The following is a 20,180-nucleotide window of genomic DNA, read 5'->3' on the forward strand; positions in this document are numbered from 1 at the left end:
CGGGATAGTTCCCGTAAAGGCTGTTGTCTTTACTTATTTGTTCCCAATTGTTGTGGACAATAGCAAGGACGCTGTCTTTCTGTTTGGTTACTTTGGTTACTAAATTTTGTGTACCTACATCCAAGAATATGAAGGATGATAAGTTTAGTGTGTTTAGTTTTGTGTATACACACACACACACACACACACATATATATATATGTACAATTTTTGTATCAACCCAAAAAATGAGACATTATTGAGTGAGGTCATTTTTAGAAAGCAAATTCATTTTTGAAAATCAATAAATTTTAGGAATGTGAAGACATTTATAGTATACCAAGTCATTTAGGACAAATGAATTCAATTTGAAAACTAAATTCTTCCTAGAAAGGGGAAATTATTCTTAAATAATTAAGATACTTTGGCAAGGCTTTTCTTTTTTTTTATTGAGGTCATTTTTGAAAAAATCTTTGGGAGGGAAAATTCTTCTTTTTGAAAATTTTTATTTTTGAAAAGTGAGGGTATTTTTCAAAAATGATGTCATTTGTCATTTTGTTTAAAAGAAAAACAAGTTGCATTTATTGTAAGAAACTATTTCATCACTGCACTGGAAAAACTACATACAATAAGGTTTGATGCATCAACCTGAAAGGTGCACACTGTAACAGCACTAGATGTCAATAACCCCCCAGCTAATAAGGTATCTGTCTCTGAGAATGACCAGTTTGCAATAAGCAACAGGAATCATGACGCTCTACCCCAAGACATTAATGCACGAAAAAGGCGAGGGGTGGACTAGGACTAAATCTATATCAACACTCTACTCTCCTCGATATATGACAACATTCTTATCAGTCTCATGAATCTTAATCTCGTAGAGCAGGCCGGGCGGCAGCACCATCAACATGTTGTCCCAGATGTAAACAGCCACATTCTCGGTTGTGCTAAATGGACAAAGACAAACAAAAAAGTAATCAGAGTAACGTGGAAACAATCTGTGGCAGCTGCTGTGAAAGCAGCTGAGAAGGAGAGTCACCTGACAACATCTGCAAAGTATGGGACGTCCTTATCCAGGTTTTTATGGTCCAGTGGAGTCATGATGACGTCCTGCACGAGACAATCAAATCAGTCATTAAATCAGTCAACAAAAAGTTGCAGACTGAAACATTAAGCTAAACAAACTCTGTTAGCGCTGATCTCCTGAAGGATATTTGATCTTGTGAAGTTATTATATTAACTTATTATTGTTTATTAATGATTGTTTGACTTTATGGTCTATGGATGCATTGCTGCATGTGTTTAACTGTCTTGCAAGGTGTCCTTGAGTGATTTAAAACGCTCATATAAATGAATTATTATTATTATTATTATTATTATTATAATATCTGAGTAGAACTTATAATGCCCCACAGTACAGTTAATTCTGACAAATAAAAAACAGAGATGTTTTTCACAGAAAATATCTATTGAGTGCATTAAAATGTCTCAGATCTTCAACTTACACCTGAGAAACATGGGAGCATGTTGCCTTTAAATTTGTGTTCAGTGTGTCTGGATACATTTTCTATGCAGTTGATTTGTATCTGTGTTCTACTTCGGCCACAGCATGTGGAAAACGTTTTGTGTAATTCAACATCTACTATTAGTGCACCTTTCACATGTCCATGGACGGATTAAATATCTTTAAGCTGCACAAAATAAAAGCTCAGCACTGTTGCTCGAGGACAATCATTGAGGAAACAGTGTACGCTGATGCATGTGTGTCGGTCCTGTTTGTGCATGGTGTATATTTCGGGTCGTTTTCCCCCCTGAGGGATTAATAAAGTAAACATCTGCTTGTTTAGATGATCTTACCTCAATGCACCTCTTCAGGTCTGTCAGGTTCATGACCATGCCGGTGAGACGGTTGATCTGTAGACAGTGACACGATGAAGGTTAAATATTAAATGTTTACTGTGTCTCGTACAGTACAGGATGTTTGTTTGTTTGTCTAGTTTTATTTTTTATTGTTTTATTCATTTGCACATTAAGATAAAGAAAATAAAACTGTTTATATGTGCAGGTGAGGTCGAAACCCACAATGAGCTTCTCTAAGGATCTCACATAAAGAGAGGAATAAAATCTACAAACATTTAAAAATACAAGACAATGCAAAGTATAATATGAATATAAATACATATCTTCCAAACCAATCATCACTAGTGAGAAGAAATAAATATAACACCAAATAAATCAGCACTGTGCAGAAACACAGCTATGATCTATACAGTTAAAATTCTTTTTGACATGAAACCACTTTTAAGTTTCTCCTTATACCCGGACAAAGACAAAGAATTGGTTAAAAAGGTCAAGTTCATGTTCCATAATTTGGCTCTGCGGTATTTCAAATAGTATCATCCTCTAGATGCACAATATACTGATAAAAGGTAAAAATATATTTATTTGTCTGGTAGGTTAACAACTAACCCTGAGAATTGTAGATTTAAAAAAATCATTAAAGTTTTATGCTAAGTCTGTTTATATACATCACTTTAAAAATAAAAATACATTTTTGGAGACTGTTAATATCATAAATGGTCAATATATTATATTTCAAGATAAGGGCGAAGTTGAAGCACATAGCTTGGAGAAAGATGTTATTCTAATCATTCTAATTTATGACCTTATGTATGTATGTATGTATGTGATCATATAGCTCTACATTTCAACACCGTCAAACAGGTTTCATCCTTTTCTGATTTAGTTTCATATTAGTAAATAATTTCAGTCCTCTGTTTTATTTTTGCACTGCTTTGAAGTACTGCTTATTATTATTATTATTATTATTATTATTATTATTATTATTATTATTATCATTTTTTTCTCTATCTACTGCACTTTTTTCTTTTCCTAAATAACAATGTAAATACATTGCACATAGAATATTGCATAGAAATTTCTTTTTGTATAAAATGGAAGCAAAGAATTTTATTTTTCAATAACTGATGGAGAAGAGGTGGGATTTAATGCGTTTTCACTTCCTCCCTATTCAGATATGTTCGTATGTTTGTGTATAACTATATTATATTCTTATTGTATTTCATTCTATTTTTTTAACATATACTAAATGAATAAAGTTCAAATCAAATCAAACATTTAAGCACCGCCCCCTCACAGTAAGAGGGTTCAGGGTTCAAACCCGCTGCCGGCTGGATCCTCTCTGTGTGGCATTAACGTGTTCTCCTTGTGTCAGCGTCAGTTCTCTTCAGGTTTTCCGACAGTCCAAACAAATGCAGGTAAACTGGTGACTCTAAATTGGCTGTAGGTGTGAATGGTTGTCTGTCTCCTCCTGCAGAACCCTCCAGGATCAGTGGTTACAGGAAACGGATAAATAAATGTAGATATAAGCCAAAAAATAATGACGTGCATACATTCTGGTCCTCCATAGTGCCTGAATTTACTCCTTGATTCTTTATCAGACACTGAGCCTAAACACATTTTCATCAGCCTATAAAAAATCATAGAAATGTATTTCAGTTCACTGAACCCCAAATTAAAAAACAAAAAGATGAAGGAAGAGCTGGTCGGTGATGAAGTGATGAAGTTTTTAAAAAAATGTCTCAGTGAGTAAAAGAACATTGTGATCAGATAGATACTGACCTTTCCACGCACTGTCACCTCCACTGTGGACAGAAATGAGAGTACTGAATAAACGAGGGACGTTTTTAAAGGTGCAGCGTTGCATGTAATGTGTTACACAACAGGAGTGTATGAGAGAGTGTGACAAACCTGTGTAGTTGTGTCCATGACCGTTGGGATTGTTGCATTTTCCATAAACTCTTTTGTTCTCTTCATCACTCAAGTGGATGCTGGAACACAGTTGGGGTAACACTTTATTAAAAACCTGCTGCGCAGATAATGATAACGTCTTTCTGTTTTCAATCATGTTTGTGTGACAAAGAAAAGGGTTTTTTGATACGTGCTGCCTCCAGGTGAAACTCATACGCTCAGACTTGTGTAGTAAGTAAGTGTAGCGTTGTTATAGCCTTAATTGTAAAAAAAAAATCTCATTCAAAAATGAATAGAGACAAAATGAGGAATCAGTTTCTCAACAGAAGCCATTAAACATTATCCTATGCGAGGAAATTATAGAGACATTTGTGTTGACTTTGCCTTTAAATTTCTCATAAAATGCTCCGTAAAATCACATGAAATTTGACAAGGACACAGTCAGTCACCCTGAACAATAATCCATTGAAGGGTTCATAGAACCCATTTAAAAAACTGTGACAGGATCAAGATGATTATTTGATGTAATTTTGACTTTGGAGCTCCCCTTAAAAAGAGAGCTGTAGAATAATTTCTAATGCTCTTATAGTTAGTTAGTTAGTTAGTTTAGTAGTTTTTATTTCTGTGTCATTCCATTTCTGGCCGATCCCACATGGGATTACAAGACACCATTACAATGCAAAGCATGTGTCATCTTCCAGTTATACAGATATCAGCAAAAAAGAAAAAGTAGGTAGTCAAAATAAATTAAGTTACAAAATAACATATGACCAATATTCTTGCAAAAAAAATGAATTGTACAGTGAATTGTACAGTGAAAAATAGATTTTAATTTTTTTTACAAATCTGGGCCCTAAAGTTTATCTTGACAAACAGCTTGTTTTCTCATCTCCCATGCTTTTTTCTCCAGATAATGAACTAATATAGATGTTTCATATGTAAATAACCACTTTAATCTTTGTGCATCATCCATATACACTAAATCAATATCTATTTTTATGTTACTAAACAAAAATTTGCACAGTTCCACATAAAAGGGCCCTAGAAAACAAAATGAAACTTGTTTTCTATATCAGCCAAACAACACATACCAAAAAGCTGCATGTCTTTCTCGAAATTCATATACGTCCAGTTTCATCCATCAGTGGTAAAATAACTGATCTAAACTGAGCACATAGGGATCTTTGCTTTTCAGTTAAATTATATAAAATATCATTCTCAATACCATATTGATAGCTGAATTTATCATCCTAAATCTTCACAGTTTTGGTTCAGTCCATATATCACCAGCCCATTTCTATTTATACTGAGTAAGAACAGAATTTACGCTTACAATTTTTTGGCAGCTCTAAGCCCCCGTACCATAATATAACTAATAGACACGCATCAAAATCAAAATCCGCGCGGCTGCTGGTTTGACTGGCTCACTTATCATCCGTAAAATAAACTGTTTCTTCACATAATAATAATCTTCACAACCTGCTCCTCCATGTGCATGAGCCAGGATCAATGTTGCAGACAGGTTTAGGAAATATTATCCATCTCTGATAATAATCTGTCGGCAGATAATAAAAAAAAAAAGACGGAGAGTACCTGTGGAGTCTGTGACAGGCGCTGAAGCTCTGGATCCGGGTGATGTATCCGACACGCTCCGCTCCGCTGCGGCTCTCCGGGATTCCGGACATGATCACTTGCTGACCGGGAGTGATGGATGATGGTCACCGGCTAGAGGAAAACCGGGGATTGATCATAGATTTATAATCTGCTGGGAGTCCCGGAAGTAGCTGTATGAGAAGCCCCAGCCCCCTGTGACTCGCGCTGCCATCCTATTGGCTCAAATCAGGGCGTAAATACGACTCACATGTCCCACATCAGGTCTGAACGGGTTTTAATAAAGACACTCTGTAACAATGATCAGTGGTTCAAGCCACAGTGAATCGGATACACTCTGTTATTTGTTTTTGTATTGTGACTTACATTTTATGTTAGGGCGCAACAGTTCTGATATACACTCAAGTATAAACCAGAAAGGTCAAAAGAGATTATAACAATCATTTATTTATTATCAAATAAATATTTGCACTTTTAAATGAAAAATGTTCAATTGTCTTTGTGTCACAAGCAGTGGTGGATAAAATACCTAAAAGCCACACTTGGGTAAAAGTACAGATATCTCTTACCATAAAATAATAAAAATACTACTACTACTACTACTACCACTACTACTAATAATAATAATAGTTTGCATTACAAAAAAGAAATTATGCACCACGTGCTTCACATGAATAGACATAGAAGTATAAAGACACAGTAAAACCCACATGTAAAAATAAGATCAGATCAGAAAATGACTTTGGTAGAAGTTTAAGTCACCTATTAGAATGTTACTCGAGTAAAGTCTTTAAGTATCTGATATTTACTGTACTTAAGTATCAACAGTAATTTATGATAATACACATGCTTCGGTACTGGAAATAAAAGTAATTGCTGTTGATTTAAAAAAAATGACAAAAAAAAAAGCAGCCAGAATTTTGAGAATTATTAGGTTTATTTCTTCATAACATACAGCACTTTAAAAATAGCACATAACTTACACTTGAAGAGAAACAGATAATATTATTGAACTGTTTATTAATTTCTTGTTAATTTTGGGGTCATTTCTTTTTTATTGCCTTCCTCCAACATTTTTGAAAGAAATCAAGCAAGTCTGCTCAGGTTTCAAAGGGTTAATATCAGTTATTAGTAATTTCCTTACAAGTTCATATGAGACTTCAGCTCCTGACTGACTGTTGGGCTGACTCTCTGTGTCTCAGTTCTACTGTCAGAAGTATTTTTTTTAGTTTCAATTCTATATTTTAATGTCATTTATTTTTTTGGTTGCAGTACAGGAATCTGCCGAAAACCAGTTTTACTGCAACAAACGATGTTTCCTTTATAAATGATAGTAAATTAAAGCCGTCAGGTCCATTTCAAACTGGAGGACAAAAGAAGACAATCTCATCAGTCTAACTGCTGTTTAATCTGTACACATTAATTGTTGTCAGACTAGAAGTACAAATAGTGTGTGATAGTTTCACCTGTACAACAAATAAAAGCATGTAATACATTTTAAGTTTCATTAGAATAGAAAACTGTAAAACCCGCTGCACAGAGTGTCTTTGAATTATTCACATTCAGAGAACAAATGGTGTTTTTACATGAATATACACATTTCAGTCCAGATTTTGTGATGTGTAGATGTTTCTGACTGGTCTGTCACAGTAAAATATTTTACATGGTAAATAAAACAGTGAAAATGTGTTTGTATAGTACAAGGTCCTCTATGAGGTTCACTATGTGTATAAATATGAAAAGCGAACATTGTAATGCATTCAATTGTCGGTAAGGGTACGTTTATTCTTTGACTGCAGAGCACTCAGAGATAAAGGTTTATAACTTCTGAATTATGCTTTTAGGTAACCAGCCTGGATTAAAATTTAAAGCTGCAGCACAGATGTAGCCTTTCTGCATGGGATGCCGGCTCTACCAGGCGAGCAACCAGGTGCCCCCCTTCAATCATAATTTCCTAAGAGCCTCTAATAAAATCTGAACCTTTAAAATGAACACAATGTTTATTTCAGATTTATGATTTAAAAAGGACACCGTTGAGCTGCTTTCTGCCTTTGAACATGGTTATATGGTGAGTCTCAGAGGGTTAAATGATGCGACATCATCCCACCAGCGACCAGTGAAAGTGCTCAGAACTCACTCTCCTCCAGAATCTCCTCCATTGTCTCTCCGTGCGTCATCTCTCCGTCACTACTGGACAGGCTCTTCCTGGTGAGAAAGTCAAGCCCTGTTGTGCCGCAGCCCTGTGACCGCTGACCTTTGACCTCGCTTCGTCCGAACCCCCCACCTTCTCCGTGTACGGCCACCTGAAGCAGGTGAGGTTGTGTTGAGAAGGTGCCGTCCTCGTCGTAGAAGTCACTCTGCCGAGAGCCGTGTGTGCGGCGCCGTCCGGTGAACTTCCACAGGTGTTTGAGGGGCGCGCTCCGGAAACAGCTCCTGACCTGGAAGTGGTTGGTGAACAGGAAGAGCTGCCAGCGCTTCTTCAGTTCAGCCTGGACCTGAGTCCAGTATAAAGACAAGTTTTACCAGTTAGCAACCTGTAGGTAATTTAACTACTTTATCAAAGTAATGTTTAAAACAAGACAGAGAAAAAAACTGTCCGTATACAAGCTGTGACAAAAGAAAACAGAGAACAAATGTTTAAATCTACGTAAACTTCTTAGCTAAAACAATATATTTAGATTTAACTCCTATGTAATCACCAACATATTATTAGTATCTGCAGTTTAATGCCTTTTTTCAGTAACTGTAACTCATTTTTATTTAATTATTTAATTAAATATTTAATTTAATTAATTTATTTGTTTATTTTTATTTAATTTAATTTAGTTTTAATCTATGGCCAGCACGCATGTTTGTTTTAGCATAATATTTTTGACTTTATTTTTCTGACTTTTAAGCTGCTAAACGCTCCACTATGTCTATCGGCTTTTGCTAACTCGGTCTGCCATCTGCTGCTGGGCAGGTGTCATTCAGATGGTTTATATGAATGTTTCTGCTAAAAACAACTAAATGCTGCCAGTTTGTGGTCTAAAAACAAAACAATGAGATAAAAGAGGCAAAAACGTTCTGGGGCTAATTATACAAGGATGGATGATATGTATTTTTGAATGACATTCAAACACCACAATCATTTGAACCATCGTTAATATAAAATATCACTTTGCACAGCTTTAAAGTAAAAATGAGAGATCACATACAGAGGAGCTTTACCTCTCCGTTAGCGAAACAGTAGAGCACAGCCACCAAGAACCCCTGAAATAGGATTCACATCAAAGATGATGGTTAATGTGGTTTTAGGACAACATGACATGTAATCACCTGTACAGGTATTACCTGAAAGGAGCTGAGGGTGAGGTTTATAAAGGTCTTTGCATAGCGACTGCTGCCCTCCACACATTCATCGACCAGCACTGTGAAGACCACCTCATGGATTCCCAGCAGAGGAATCAGAACCAGTGTGGCTCTGGCCAAACTGACGGACAGGAACAAAAACACACAGCGGAGCATCATTACACACCGTCAGGAGAGGCTAAAACATAAACATATACTGGCACAGACGGAGAGGGCAGAAAGGGGAGCTCTTTACATGTATAATTACAGTCATAACAAAATAAAGAGACCTGACACTGAAAGTTGCGCTGGTTGTTTTTCAGATTTTAAACCAGGAACCTTTTGCACTGTTTATTGTTTACTGTACTGTTTATTGTACTGTTTATTGTACTGTTCACTCTACTGTTTTTTTGTACCGTTAACTGTACTATTTATTGTACTGTTTACTATACTGTTTTTTTTTTAACTGTTAACTGTACTGTTTATTGTACTGTTTACTGTACTGTTTATTGTATTGTTTACTATACTGTTTTTTGTACTGTTGACTGTACAGTCTATTTTACTGTTTACTGTACTGCTTATTGTTTACTGTATTTATTATACTGTATACTGTACTGTTGACAGTATACTGTACTGTTTACATTTACTGTACTATTTATTGTAAGTTACTGTACTGTTTACTGTTTATTGTACTGTTCCCCATTTACTGTACTGTTTATTATACTGTGTACTGTACTGTTTACTGCACTGTTTACCATTTACTGTACTGTTTATTGTATGTTACTGTATTGTTTAATGTTTATTGTACTGCTGACCATTTACTTTACTGTTTATTATACTGTATACTGTACTGTTTCCTGTTTATTGTACTGTTTACTATTTACTATACTGTCGATTGTACTGTTTACTGTTGTGTTTACTGTTTATTATATTATTTACGATACTTTTTACTGTTTATTGTACTGTTTACTGTACTATTTAAAGAGAGCACTTGGGAATCAAACATGTTTGCTGGCAGTTGTTGAAAGTCACCTGTATCTGTAGTCTGTAAATTTCACCTGATCTGCCTTCAGTTTGGAGAGCAGCAGCATCAGGATCTTGATGAATATGAAGAAAATCACCTGAAACACAGAATCCAGACTTTGAGGAAACTGATGAGACTACATTTGTATAAGAATGTGCATGTTGTGATGTTTCTGTCAATGCGAATTTATTCACTGAGACATTAGTGATCAGTCATGCTTGTGACTACTAAACTATATAGCAGCTTCTATATCACATGTCTGCACGAGACAGGAGGCGTGAAACGCAGCATGAACTCAGGGAGACATTTACTGGACGGCCAGCAGCAGAGGGATAAGATGAACATCTGTATCATGAACGTCGGGCTCTTAGATCATCTTTCTAAGATTCAGACTCCTCACTCACCAGCACTGACAAAGTAATCGGGCCTCTTATTATCCACCAGAACCATCTGTTCACCATCAACCAGCATCTAATGACGAAAAAAGAGGTTAAAACGTCAAACAACGGGGACTGTTTGAATACATTTCGTTGACTAATTGTGAAGTCTGTAATAAAACACTCACTCTGTGTTTTCATATAAAATCTTGACCACCATCCATGGTGTTACAAATAAAACAGGCGTTCCTAAAACAGGCAACATTTTACTGTCAAAACATTATTCTTATAAAATTTAAACATATAAACAGACACACACAAAACAAAAAGGGCTTACCCCATCCCAGCAGCATGTATTTCTTGAGCAGACATCTCTTGGTCAGCACGGCTGTGAAGAGTAGCGTGTGGAGGAAGATGGCCTCCACCAGGAGCCAGAAATAGTTACAGGCCACAAAGTATTCCATGCACACTTTGGAGAATTTACACACCAACGCAATCTGCAGTCAAAGAAATACCCTCAATTAGTGTTAAAAACAGTTTGGTTCATTCACAGCTCTGCTTCAGGACTCCAGTATCAGCTAATGTGTGAATAATAAGGCAGAGCTTTCAGTACCGAAGAGCTCGAGTAGGAGTTCCATCCCGAGTCGTCTTTTGGAAGTTTAGAGTACATGATGTGTAAAATGATTTCCTTGGAGATGACGGCCACGGCTCTCAGGATGAACGACACAAACAGATTCATGTGGATGTAGTTCCTGGTGCAGTGGAGCTTCCTGGAGAACACATACAGGAAGGCACTGATCCACACTTCAAGTAAAATAATCACTGTGTGCATTATGTCAGAAGAGGTATTAAAAATGATCCTGCAGCTACATTGAAATGATTCCTGGTTTTTATACAGTAATTTATAAGGACTGCTCATCTTCATACCCCTGTAAATATCTCTCCTGCCTCCTGGGTTATCGCTTTAAATTATTAGTTAAAGTTAGTGAATCTGTGCCATATGGAGGACAGAAGCTACTGAAATAAAAAAAACCCTAACTAAATAAATACATTACATATGCCATTATACATATAAATAAATATTAAAAATAAAAGTATAATTAATTAATTGATAAAATGTGACATAAACTGATATTTTTGTTTTAAGCTTTATTTACCTTTTTTGTTTGGTGTTTGGTTTTACATTTTATCTATTTATTTATTCATTATAAAATGCATTTATTTCAATTTCTCAAATATTATTATCAATGTTAAAATCGATTTATTTATACATTTATTCATTAATTCATATATCATTTTTAGCATTTAGCATAGCATTTTTATGCACATCTTCTTGCAATGCAAAAGAGTTGAGACAGGCCCCGCCGTCTTGTGCTGTGATTGTCTAGAGCTTAAAATGTTGTTCATTCAACAAACCACTAGATGGTCTTGCATGTATGTGTGTGTGTGTGTGTGTGTGTGTGTGTGTGTGTGTGTGTGTGTGTGTGCATGTGCGTGCATACGTGGTCTATATGGCTACAGCGGTCACAGGTAATGTTGTTGTTGTTTTGTTCTCAGATCTCAGTAAAAACTTTGGTGTATCATGTTACCATCACTGTGAGATATCAGGACCAGGGCTTTGTTATTTGTTCTTTCTCCATAGAAAATGTTCCATAACCACCAGAAGTCCCATGTTCCCCTCCACTGACCTCAACATGGCCATCAGGAGCGTAGCCAGGGTGAGCGAGGTCAGGGACAGGGAATAGCCAATGACAGAGATGAGCCTGAGGGCCGTGTGGCGAAGCATTTCATCCTCCTGGACACACACACATACACAAGTAGACAACACCTCTTCAGATGCTTCCAATAAAGGGAGGGCAACAGTAAGCGGTAGCAGAAACTGTCCCCCTCATAATCACCTTGTCTTTGAAGTAATGGTCCTCCTTACATTCAGAGTCATCCCTCCACGGCTCTGAGGAATTCTCCCTCCGTCGCCATCTCCCGTTTTCTAAACATTCTCGGTGTGCCCTCCTGGAGCCGTCTGCAGGATATTTAAGACAAACTGATATCAGAATGTTTTCTTTTTGTCAATACAGACAGATGAGGAGAGTAATAATTTCTTGATTTTTGACGGTGCCCCATCGTTGCCCTTTAACCAACTGACTACTTTGTGTTTGGGGCGTAGGGAGGTGCTGTGGATCAAGAGGCAGCACAACAGGGTGACTGCGTTCGTTTTAGCTGCCCTCCCAGCCCAGCACGTTTTTGAGCCTTTTTTCACATTCAAACATTCAAGCCAAAATTAGGGGGTTTAGTGACTCTTTGAGTGGTAAAATATGGTGTGACCCTTGCTGATCCTTGGTAAGTCATACATTAGTTGTTTTTAAGTGGTAAAAGTTAACGTTACCCTCACTGATCCATGGTAAGTAAGAAGGGCAGGGGACGGACACGTTTCCAGGAGATGAATGGGGCCAACACAAAAATGTGTCAAAAGTTCCTTTACAGTAGATTCCTGTGAAAGAGCAATAATCTAGTTGTCACAAGGAAAATAATAACTGAGATAATTAACATAAGAACAGCTGACAGGAGGCTCACCAGTTTCTGAGAGAGCACTGGTTTCCAGAGTTGTGTTGCAGTTCTCCCAGTATTCAGTCCGTTTGGCAATCAGGCTCTCGAGCACTGAGGCTGTTACCTGCACATAGATCTAAACAGAGAGAGAAAGGTTATTATTTCAATAAAAAGTTACATTCAAAAAAATGCAGGTTTCAACCCTTTAACTTCCTGCTCAACCGTTCAGTAGAGCACATTTTGAGTCACTTTATCTTAATGAAAAATGTGTTGAATTCAAATCAACCTGACTGAGCCATCTCTACCACTCAGTTAGGCTAAAAAATGTACAGGATATCAACGTGTGTTTACATAGTACATCTGCAGTCCGCCTCCTAGAGTATGCTCTACCAAACGGTTCATTTGACTTTTTATGGTAAAGGTAGTGAAGTTAAGCTAATTACATTAAAATTGACTATTTGCTAATTACATTAAAATGAACTTCTGATCATTCATTGTTATTTAAAACACATTTGATGTTATCCATTATGTATAAGGTGAAAAACATTGGTGGATGGCCAATCGTTGAGTTGGCCTTTTTTTGGTAGTGATGCTAAGAGATTAATTAACATTTTTTATGAAAAAAAGGATGACTATTCACTGTTGTCAATACCATATATTTAATGTTAGATCATTATATAACTGGTGAAAGAAATTATGTCAATATGATTTTATTTTTTTTTGTATTGGTAAATATGCGTTGATATAATAGTAGTACTGGTAATAATACTAATTCCATGGTCACAAATTGATATATGTTGGTATTCTAACATATCACAAGCATTTGTGGTTGTTGTCTCCAGTGCCATCTTCTTCGCTGCTGTTTGTTGGGGTAGCAGCATCAGAGCCAGTGACACCAACAGACTTAATAAAATCATTAAGAAAGCTGGCTCTGTGGTGGGTTTCAGGCTGGAGACCGCGGAGACGGTGGTGGAGAGGAGGACACTTAAAAAAACTGCTCGCCATCATGAACAATGCTGAGCACCCCCTCCACCGCACACTGGACCGACAGCGGAGCACCTTCTCCAACAGACTGATTCAGCTTCGCTGTCGAAAGGACAGATACAGGAAATCTTTCCTGCCACAAGCCATCCACCTGTACAATAACTCACCTCTGTCTGCGCTTTAAACTCCGGTCTTAGCTCCATGTCACTCTGCACTGCTGACTTTATTTCTATTTATATTTATTCAGATACTGTTCCACATTTTACACATGTATATATGTAGATATGTACAGTCTCTTAGTTTTTTTAAGCATATTCCTTTATATTCTATTAATGATGTGTGCTCTTTATTCTCTGTTCTTACAGTATGGCGCTGCTACATCCCAATTTCTCAGTTTTGAGATCAATAAAGTATATCTATCTATCTATCTATCTATTGTAACAGTAAATGATCTGTAAATTTGATGTTTTCTTTCTTTCTGTTTTACCATTACAATGAATGGCCATCTCAATTGTTTGGTAAAGGCCTGTATTTTCAAAAATTATAGAGTATATTAAAAAAAATAATAAAAAAGATTTTTTGTGATTATAGCCCTAAGAACACAGAAAATTGCAAAGAAACATTTTTTCCAATTCTTTTTTTTCTTGGTGAGGACTTTAAGAGGTTAAATGAATTCTACAAAACAGTTATCAATCAGATAATAATTTTATTTTCCATTCCTACCCAAAGACAAATACAGCTCTGTGCTACCTGTATCATAGCTTATCATTTTTACAGTTAACCCACTGACATATTCTCAATTTATGAAGCTGTAACAGCAGACAGTTTTCTATATTCACACCCAGCTGACATGAAACCTCCCCACAAACTGAAGTGGCTAGTTGGGGAAAAAAGGATGGGAACTGGGAGGTTTGTTTGGTTCATTCAGATGCACATGAGTCATTTGAGATGCTTGTACAAAAATACACTAAAAAGCCTCCACTGAGTAAGTAAGTCATAATAATCATCATTTTAAGTGATGAGGTTGGAACTTGTGGTCCTAATTTCACAATGATTCTGTTAACAACATAATGATCGACTCGAGAATTATTAAAACTGTAATGATCTCCAATGATATGCATTGGTATTTGTAGCATCTGAAAGGATATGGTGAGCTGTGGATGATGCAATATTTGTATTCACCCACTTGGTGGGAGTAAGCACCACAGTTTCACCTGTGTGTAATCTGGAATTACAGATTCAGTCAGTCGAGTCTGAAGCAAAGCAAACAGACCTCTTTGTCCCTGATGTCAGCCTGTGAGTGTGTCCCCCACTAAAGGTTTTTATTATCATTATTAATAATAATAATAATAATAATAAATTGAAACCTGGATCACTTTTCTTATGCTGCATTCAGACACCTCTCCCAAGTATTGAAACTAGGGCTGTCAGCATTAACGTGTTAACTGCAATACGATTAAGGCCTGTAATTAATGTGTGAATTTGTTTTTTTATTATCGCATTAATCGCTGTCCTACATTCCTGTCTTTAAGAGGCTGTACCGGGCTGAGTTTTAAAGCTAGATGATACTAGAATCATATGAAACTAGAAGACTTTAGGAACTGATATTAACCATGTCATGCTAGCTTCTCAGTAAGGGGGCGGAATAATGCCCCAAAGTTAGGCAAAATGTTGGTGATGGAAAAACAGCATGGCCATTTCCCAGGGGTCCCTTGACCTCTGACCTCCAGGTATGTGTGAAAATGGGTTAAGTGGGTACCCATGAGTCTCCTCTTTACAGACATGCCCACTTTATGCTAGTCCTATGCAGTTTTTTGCTGTTATTTGATTCCTAATCAAGACAATCTGGTCAGATATGCTTTACCTCGTCAATATGGATTTCAAAACTGTTTTTAAATTTAAAATAATGGAATTGAAAAAAAATAATTAATTGCACATAACTATTGTAAGATTAATTGTGAATTTAACAAAAAATCATTTGACAGCCCTAAGTTAAACCTTTGAACCCTGAAAAAAAAAACGTGTTATTTCTCTCAAAAACAGAACAGAAAAGACAGTGAGCAAAATGGCAAGAAATGTTTCTCAAACTGCAAGAAATTGGCAGATTTAGAAAATTATTTTTCAGAAAACTAGGGAAACGTCCATAGAGCTACACTTCAAATTATCATAATTATCAATTTAAAATTATTTTACAGAATCATTTCAATAAGCAGTTTTTGTTATGTAATTCCCCTATTTTTTGTTGTTGTTTGTTTACCTTTTTGTTTGTTTGTTAATTTTCTTTTAATTTTACTAAATTCTCTACTATTTCTGGGTCATTTCCTTTTAGGTTTCTAACTGCCCTCTTCCCATATTTCTGAAAGAACAAAAGCCAATTTGTCCAGGTCTTAAAGGGTTAACTCAAATTATGATCCTCTCTTAATTTGATGTCAGCCCTGAAACAAATCAGCATTTTCTCTATGTAAGAATTAAACCTAAGATCACAGCTGCCGTCTTTGTCCATTCAGTATCAGGACAGAAGCTTCAGACTGCAGTGAGAAACAGCTCAGCTCAGTCTGCTGAGGACTCAACCATCACCTGAGACACAGCGTTCTCACCTCAGCAGGCTGACAGAAGACAATGTCCCTGTCTACAGCAGGACAACCACGGAAGGGAAGAAGACAGGAGCCGTCTTCTCTGTTGTCGCCCATGACACTAAACCTGCTTCAAATCCAGAAACTGACTCTTAATGAGAATTTACTGTGTAATAATGAAGAGGAAACTCTGTGAACTGTCTTATTTTTTACGTTTCTTTGCGTTATTTCCCTTAAATTCTCAAAGAAATCCAACTACTCATTTGATTTCCTATATACCACGTTGTTTTTACTTTCAGGCGATGATTTTAGAGGTAGATATTTCAGAGCATGTTAATGAGTATTGGGACCTCTGTGGTCTAAACGCCATGAAAAATGACTCATTAAAGAAAAATTTAAAGAATCTGCTACAGTCGTGTGTCATCAGGGTGTCTGCTGTGTTTCATGAGAAACACCATGTTCTATATTTCCTCATGCAGTACATCAGGCAGAAAAAAAATTAAATCTGATATGAAAACATTTAATATAAATATTAAAAATTTAGAGACGTAGACCACGTGGCAGCAGGTTTGATGTGACTCACTGTAAAATCACAGCTAAATATAACTAGTGCATGTGTGTGTGTAGGTGTGTATGTGTGTGTGTTCATTTACGTGGTGGGTGAAGATGACACAGAGCAGGAGTGTGTGTCTTGCTGTGGTCCTCCAGCCTGGCAGCAGCAGCGTTGGCATGGCGCCGTGTGTTTACATTGACAGCAGCAGGTTTCTGGGTTCTTTGGTGGTTTTCCACCTCAAACCTCACGAGGCTATTCACTCATCCTCCTTTTACATCACGGAGTCCAATCAACACGGCGCTCCTCGCCTCGACACACCAGGTAGATCCACAATTATCAGAATGAGTTGGATGATTTCTTTTTGTTTAAGTTAGTTGAGTGTTTTGCAACAACATGAATTCTTCCTCTCCAGTTTGTGATGCTCGTTGTTGGCTTTTCACAGGTTTCCTTTAGTTCCTCACAATTTTCATGTTTCCAACAATTTCCCAAGAATCCAAGCTACTTCCTGGTTCTTCCATTAAACTGACATTGACATGTCTTCTAATGATTTCATGAGGTGGGTTATCCTTGTAGAAGAAGTCCTCGGCTTTATTCCTCTTGTCCATGAGGACCTCTGCGGCTGTGACGGAGGTGATCAGCTTGTACTCCCCAAAGACAGAGTGCCACTGAGAGCGCCTGTGGAGCCTCACCGACTGATCGCCTCTCCCACCCCGTCCTCCCCCAACCAATCAAGATAAGACCTGTGGAGAGCCGGAGACAGAACTCAACTCACTGTGGTGTGCTTAGAAACTGATGGTCACGCTGGTTTAAAGGTACCAACAGCTATGATGACCACAGACACATAAATACAAGCTTAGACATCCAAAATCCTAAATTACACACACACACACACACACACACACACACACACACACACACACACACACACACACACACACACACACACACACACACACACACACACACACACACACACACACACACACAGCCCCCTCCCTCTCTGTTTAGTTCCCTCTCACAGTAACGGAGCATCAGTAGTGTTTCACTAATGGGGAACTAAAGTAAATGATCAGCACTGAGGACAAACAAAGAGAGCTGATGAGAGAGCAGAGAGACAAATCTGCACGATGCCTGTCTCACTACGTGTTTCAGGCAAAACTATCTCACAGAATTCAATGGACGGCATATTGGCTGATGGCTTCAATTTTTTGTTTTTAAAGCAGCAGCATCATTTTTTTGGTTGACCTTCTAAAACTGTGTGACATTTTTATTATGGCTGTACCCGACTCAGAATTATGCCAGTCGCATCAGATTTGGCTTAATACAAATACAAATACAAATTTTCGATGATTCCTTTTATTTTCCATGCAAAGTTTTAAAGTTTGAACAAGCTCCGTGGGACATTCAGTGTGACAGCAGCATTCATGTAATGGAGTATATATAAAAAAAAAAAAAGCTAACTGCACTAACCAGGGGTTATAAATTTTTATACATTTTTTGCAGACACTAGACACAAACAAAAGCCAGAGACTGTGTCGTATTAGTTGCTGCGAGTTGCAAACTCACCACTTCTAAGAAGAAAGGTCTCTCCTCCTCTGTGCCACTGCCTGCAAGTCCACTGCTACCTGTGCCAAAGAGTAGGATGAAAGTCAAGAGCACTCACTCCACAGCAAAATCTGGGAACCTAAACCTCCCCAAAATTACACAAAAAAAACCCAACTGTTTGATCGGAAGCAGTCTGACCAAAGGGTCTCCGTCTGATGATGTGAATTTCCAACTTTCAAGGGACAGCCCTACGCTTCATCATCATGCGATTGGATAGGTTGATATGTGCTGGGAAACCTTTGTGTGCTGACACACCAGCAACATCTATTGAATCTAAGTCCAATATTCTCTCTACTTTAAGCTCTTTAACTGGCTAAAATCTTCTCCACAAGGATGGGACATATCTCTTTTTACACAGAAAAAAAACAAAAAGATTTGAAGAGAAAGAAAAAAATCTAAATCATCACGCAATTTGAAGACACATCCTTTCAAACTGGAGGAGCAACCCTCAGAGATTCACTGTGTGGAATTTTTTTTTCATTAGATGGTGATTGTGGCCTCCCTCTTTGTCACATATACTGAGCCAGGTTATCACAAGATAAAGGTTTCAGTGGTATAAATGTGACAGATTTCATTTCAGTGAAAATATATAGAGCTCATAATGCACAGGCCATGCTGTTGTGTGACTGCGATGCATGAATGAACCAAAGAAATAAATCATTCCAGCTCCATAAGCATGAGAATGTGTTTCCACAACTAACAGACAGTGAGATGAGATTTTGTGCATGAAGAAAATACATTCATCAAACATTTGGATTGCACTTTAAAAAGACCTGGATGGCAGTAATGCAGTTTGAAGCAGACACGGCCTCAGGCTGTTGGTGGGATTCTCATTTAAAGCTGCACAGGAAGTGAAGAGGACGTAATGTGACAGTTCAAGTGTGTCCATTTGAAACCCACTGAATGGTTGTGATGGTTGAAACCTCTTCAACGAGAGCAAACACTGAAGCCTGCAGCTCAGTTGTCTTTACAGCTGCTCTAATCAGCATTTTTGTAATGAAACACATGACTGTGAATGAATGTGTGATTTGACTAAACCACAGAGAATTAGTTTTCTGTTTCTCAGCTCTACAGAGTGTTTTACCATCTTTTAGCTCATTATTTTGGTTCACAGTTTTGGATCTGTCAGGCAGCTCTCATCAATCATCAAGCAGCTTGTTTCAGCAGTTTTCTTTGTATCATATAGTCACTGTCAGACCCTGGCTGTATTTGAATAGCTGAAACTTTTCTTTTCCGAACAAATCTGACCTCTATATGAGGAAAGACTTTGGAAAAGACTGAGGGACTCGGACTGCACACTCGACTCTGTAATTATGACTCAGTGGATGTTATTAATGTGGTTCCACTGAAAATGGCAGCGGACCCAATCAGCATTACAATCAGCATTCACACCCAAGTGAAATGGCTCTGCAGTCACAAGTATTTATCAACTCCAATCAGCAGTGATGGAAATCTAGCGCCCAGGTGAACCGATAATTTTACCCCCTTTACTGGAACTATGTAATCACAGGAAACCACAAAGCAGCGGTTAAACAAGCGCTTGAAGGTTTAGACTTCACCACATTTGAAAGAGAGACTAAATCAGCAAGAGAAATACAGAAGAAGTAACCACTGTAACATTTTCACAGGCCTCCATGCTGCTTTTCACTGTTCACTAACTTATTTTCAGCTCATCTGTGACATTGGACGTGACATGCCAGAAAAAAATAAACAGAAAGACATGATAGTCTGCTGCAGAGCTGTGTACACAGCTCTGCTCTACTGACAATGAAAGGAGTCTGATTTTTAGTGGCTTTTAAGCTGTTGAAAAAGCACAAATGCTAATTTTG

At 37.4% G+C, this 20,180-nt stretch overlaps 2 protein-coding genes across 2 annotated transcripts; both read right to left on the bottom strand.

The window, feature by feature from the left end:
- Positions 1-465: 465 nt before the first annotated feature.
- Positions 466-5,556, bottom strand: pts (6-pyruvoyltetrahydropterin synthase). Its single transcript, XM_042507491.2, has 6 exons — positions 5,344-5,556; positions 3,751-3,830; positions 3,622-3,644; positions 1,837-1,893; positions 1,019-1,089; positions 466-926 (listed from the first exon to the last, which is right to left on the bottom strand). The coding sequence occupies exons 1-6, from the start codon at positions 5,433-5,435 to the stop codon at positions 803-805; spliced, it is 447 nt and encodes a 148-aa protein (XP_042363425.1). The 5' UTR covers positions 5,436-5,556; the 3' UTR covers positions 466-802.
- A 723-nt stretch (positions 5,557-6,279) lies between these two features.
- On the bottom strand, positions 6,280-18,355 carry glp2r (glucagon-like peptide 2 receptor). Its single transcript, XM_042507492.2, has 14 exons — positions 18,313-18,355; positions 16,847-17,486; positions 12,664-12,772; positions 12,476-12,580; positions 11,991-12,112; positions 11,781-11,887; positions 10,706-10,862; positions 10,430-10,589; positions 10,281-10,341; positions 10,120-10,186; positions 9,724-9,812; positions 8,695-8,833; positions 8,572-8,613; positions 6,280-7,856 (listed from the first exon to the last, which is right to left on the bottom strand). The coding sequence occupies exons 2-14, from the start codon at positions 16,922-16,924 to the stop codon at positions 7,488-7,490; spliced, it is 1,605 nt and encodes a 534-aa protein (XP_042363426.2). The 5' UTR covers positions 16,925-17,486; positions 18,313-18,355; the 3' UTR covers positions 6,280-7,487.
- Between the last annotated feature and the right edge of the window lie 1,825 nt (positions 18,356-20,180).

The sequence above is a fragment of the Plectropomus leopardus genome, chromosome 19 (genome assembly GCF_026936395.1).
Source record: "Plectropomus leopardus strain MGB_pleo_1.0 chromosome 19, ASM2693639v1, whole genome shotgun sequence".
In the NCBI taxonomy this organism is placed as follows: domain Eukaryota; kingdom Metazoa; phylum Chordata; class Actinopteri; order Perciformes; family Serranidae; genus Plectropomus; species Plectropomus leopardus.

Excerpts from the sequence above, each read along its gene's own strand:
- pts (XM_042507491.2), bottom strand. The coding sequence starts at position 5,435 with ATGTCCGGAATCCCGGAGAGCCGCAGCGGAGCGGAGCGTGTCGGATAC. Across the intron at positions 3,831-5,343 it reads GCCTGTCACAGACTCCACAG|CATCCACTTGAGTGATGAAG; the intron begins GTACTCTCCGTC and ends ACTGTGTTCCAG. Across the intron at positions 1,090-1,836 it reads ACCTGAAGAGGTGCATTGAG|GACGTCATCATGACTCCACT; the intron begins GTAAGATCATCT and ends TGTCTCGTGCAG.
- glp2r (XM_042507492.2), bottom strand. The coding sequence starts at position 16,924 with ATGCCAACGCTGCTGCTGCCAGGCTGGAGGACCACAGCAAGACACACA. Across the intron at positions 10,590-10,705 it reads ACTCCTACTCGAGCTCTTCG|ATTGCGTTGGTGTGTAAATT; the intron begins GTACTGAAAGCT and ends CTTTGACTGCAG. Across the intron at positions 10,342-10,429 it reads ATACATGCTGCTGGGATGGG|GAACGCCTGTTTTATTTGTA; the intron begins GTAAGCCCTTTT and ends TGCCTGTTTTAG.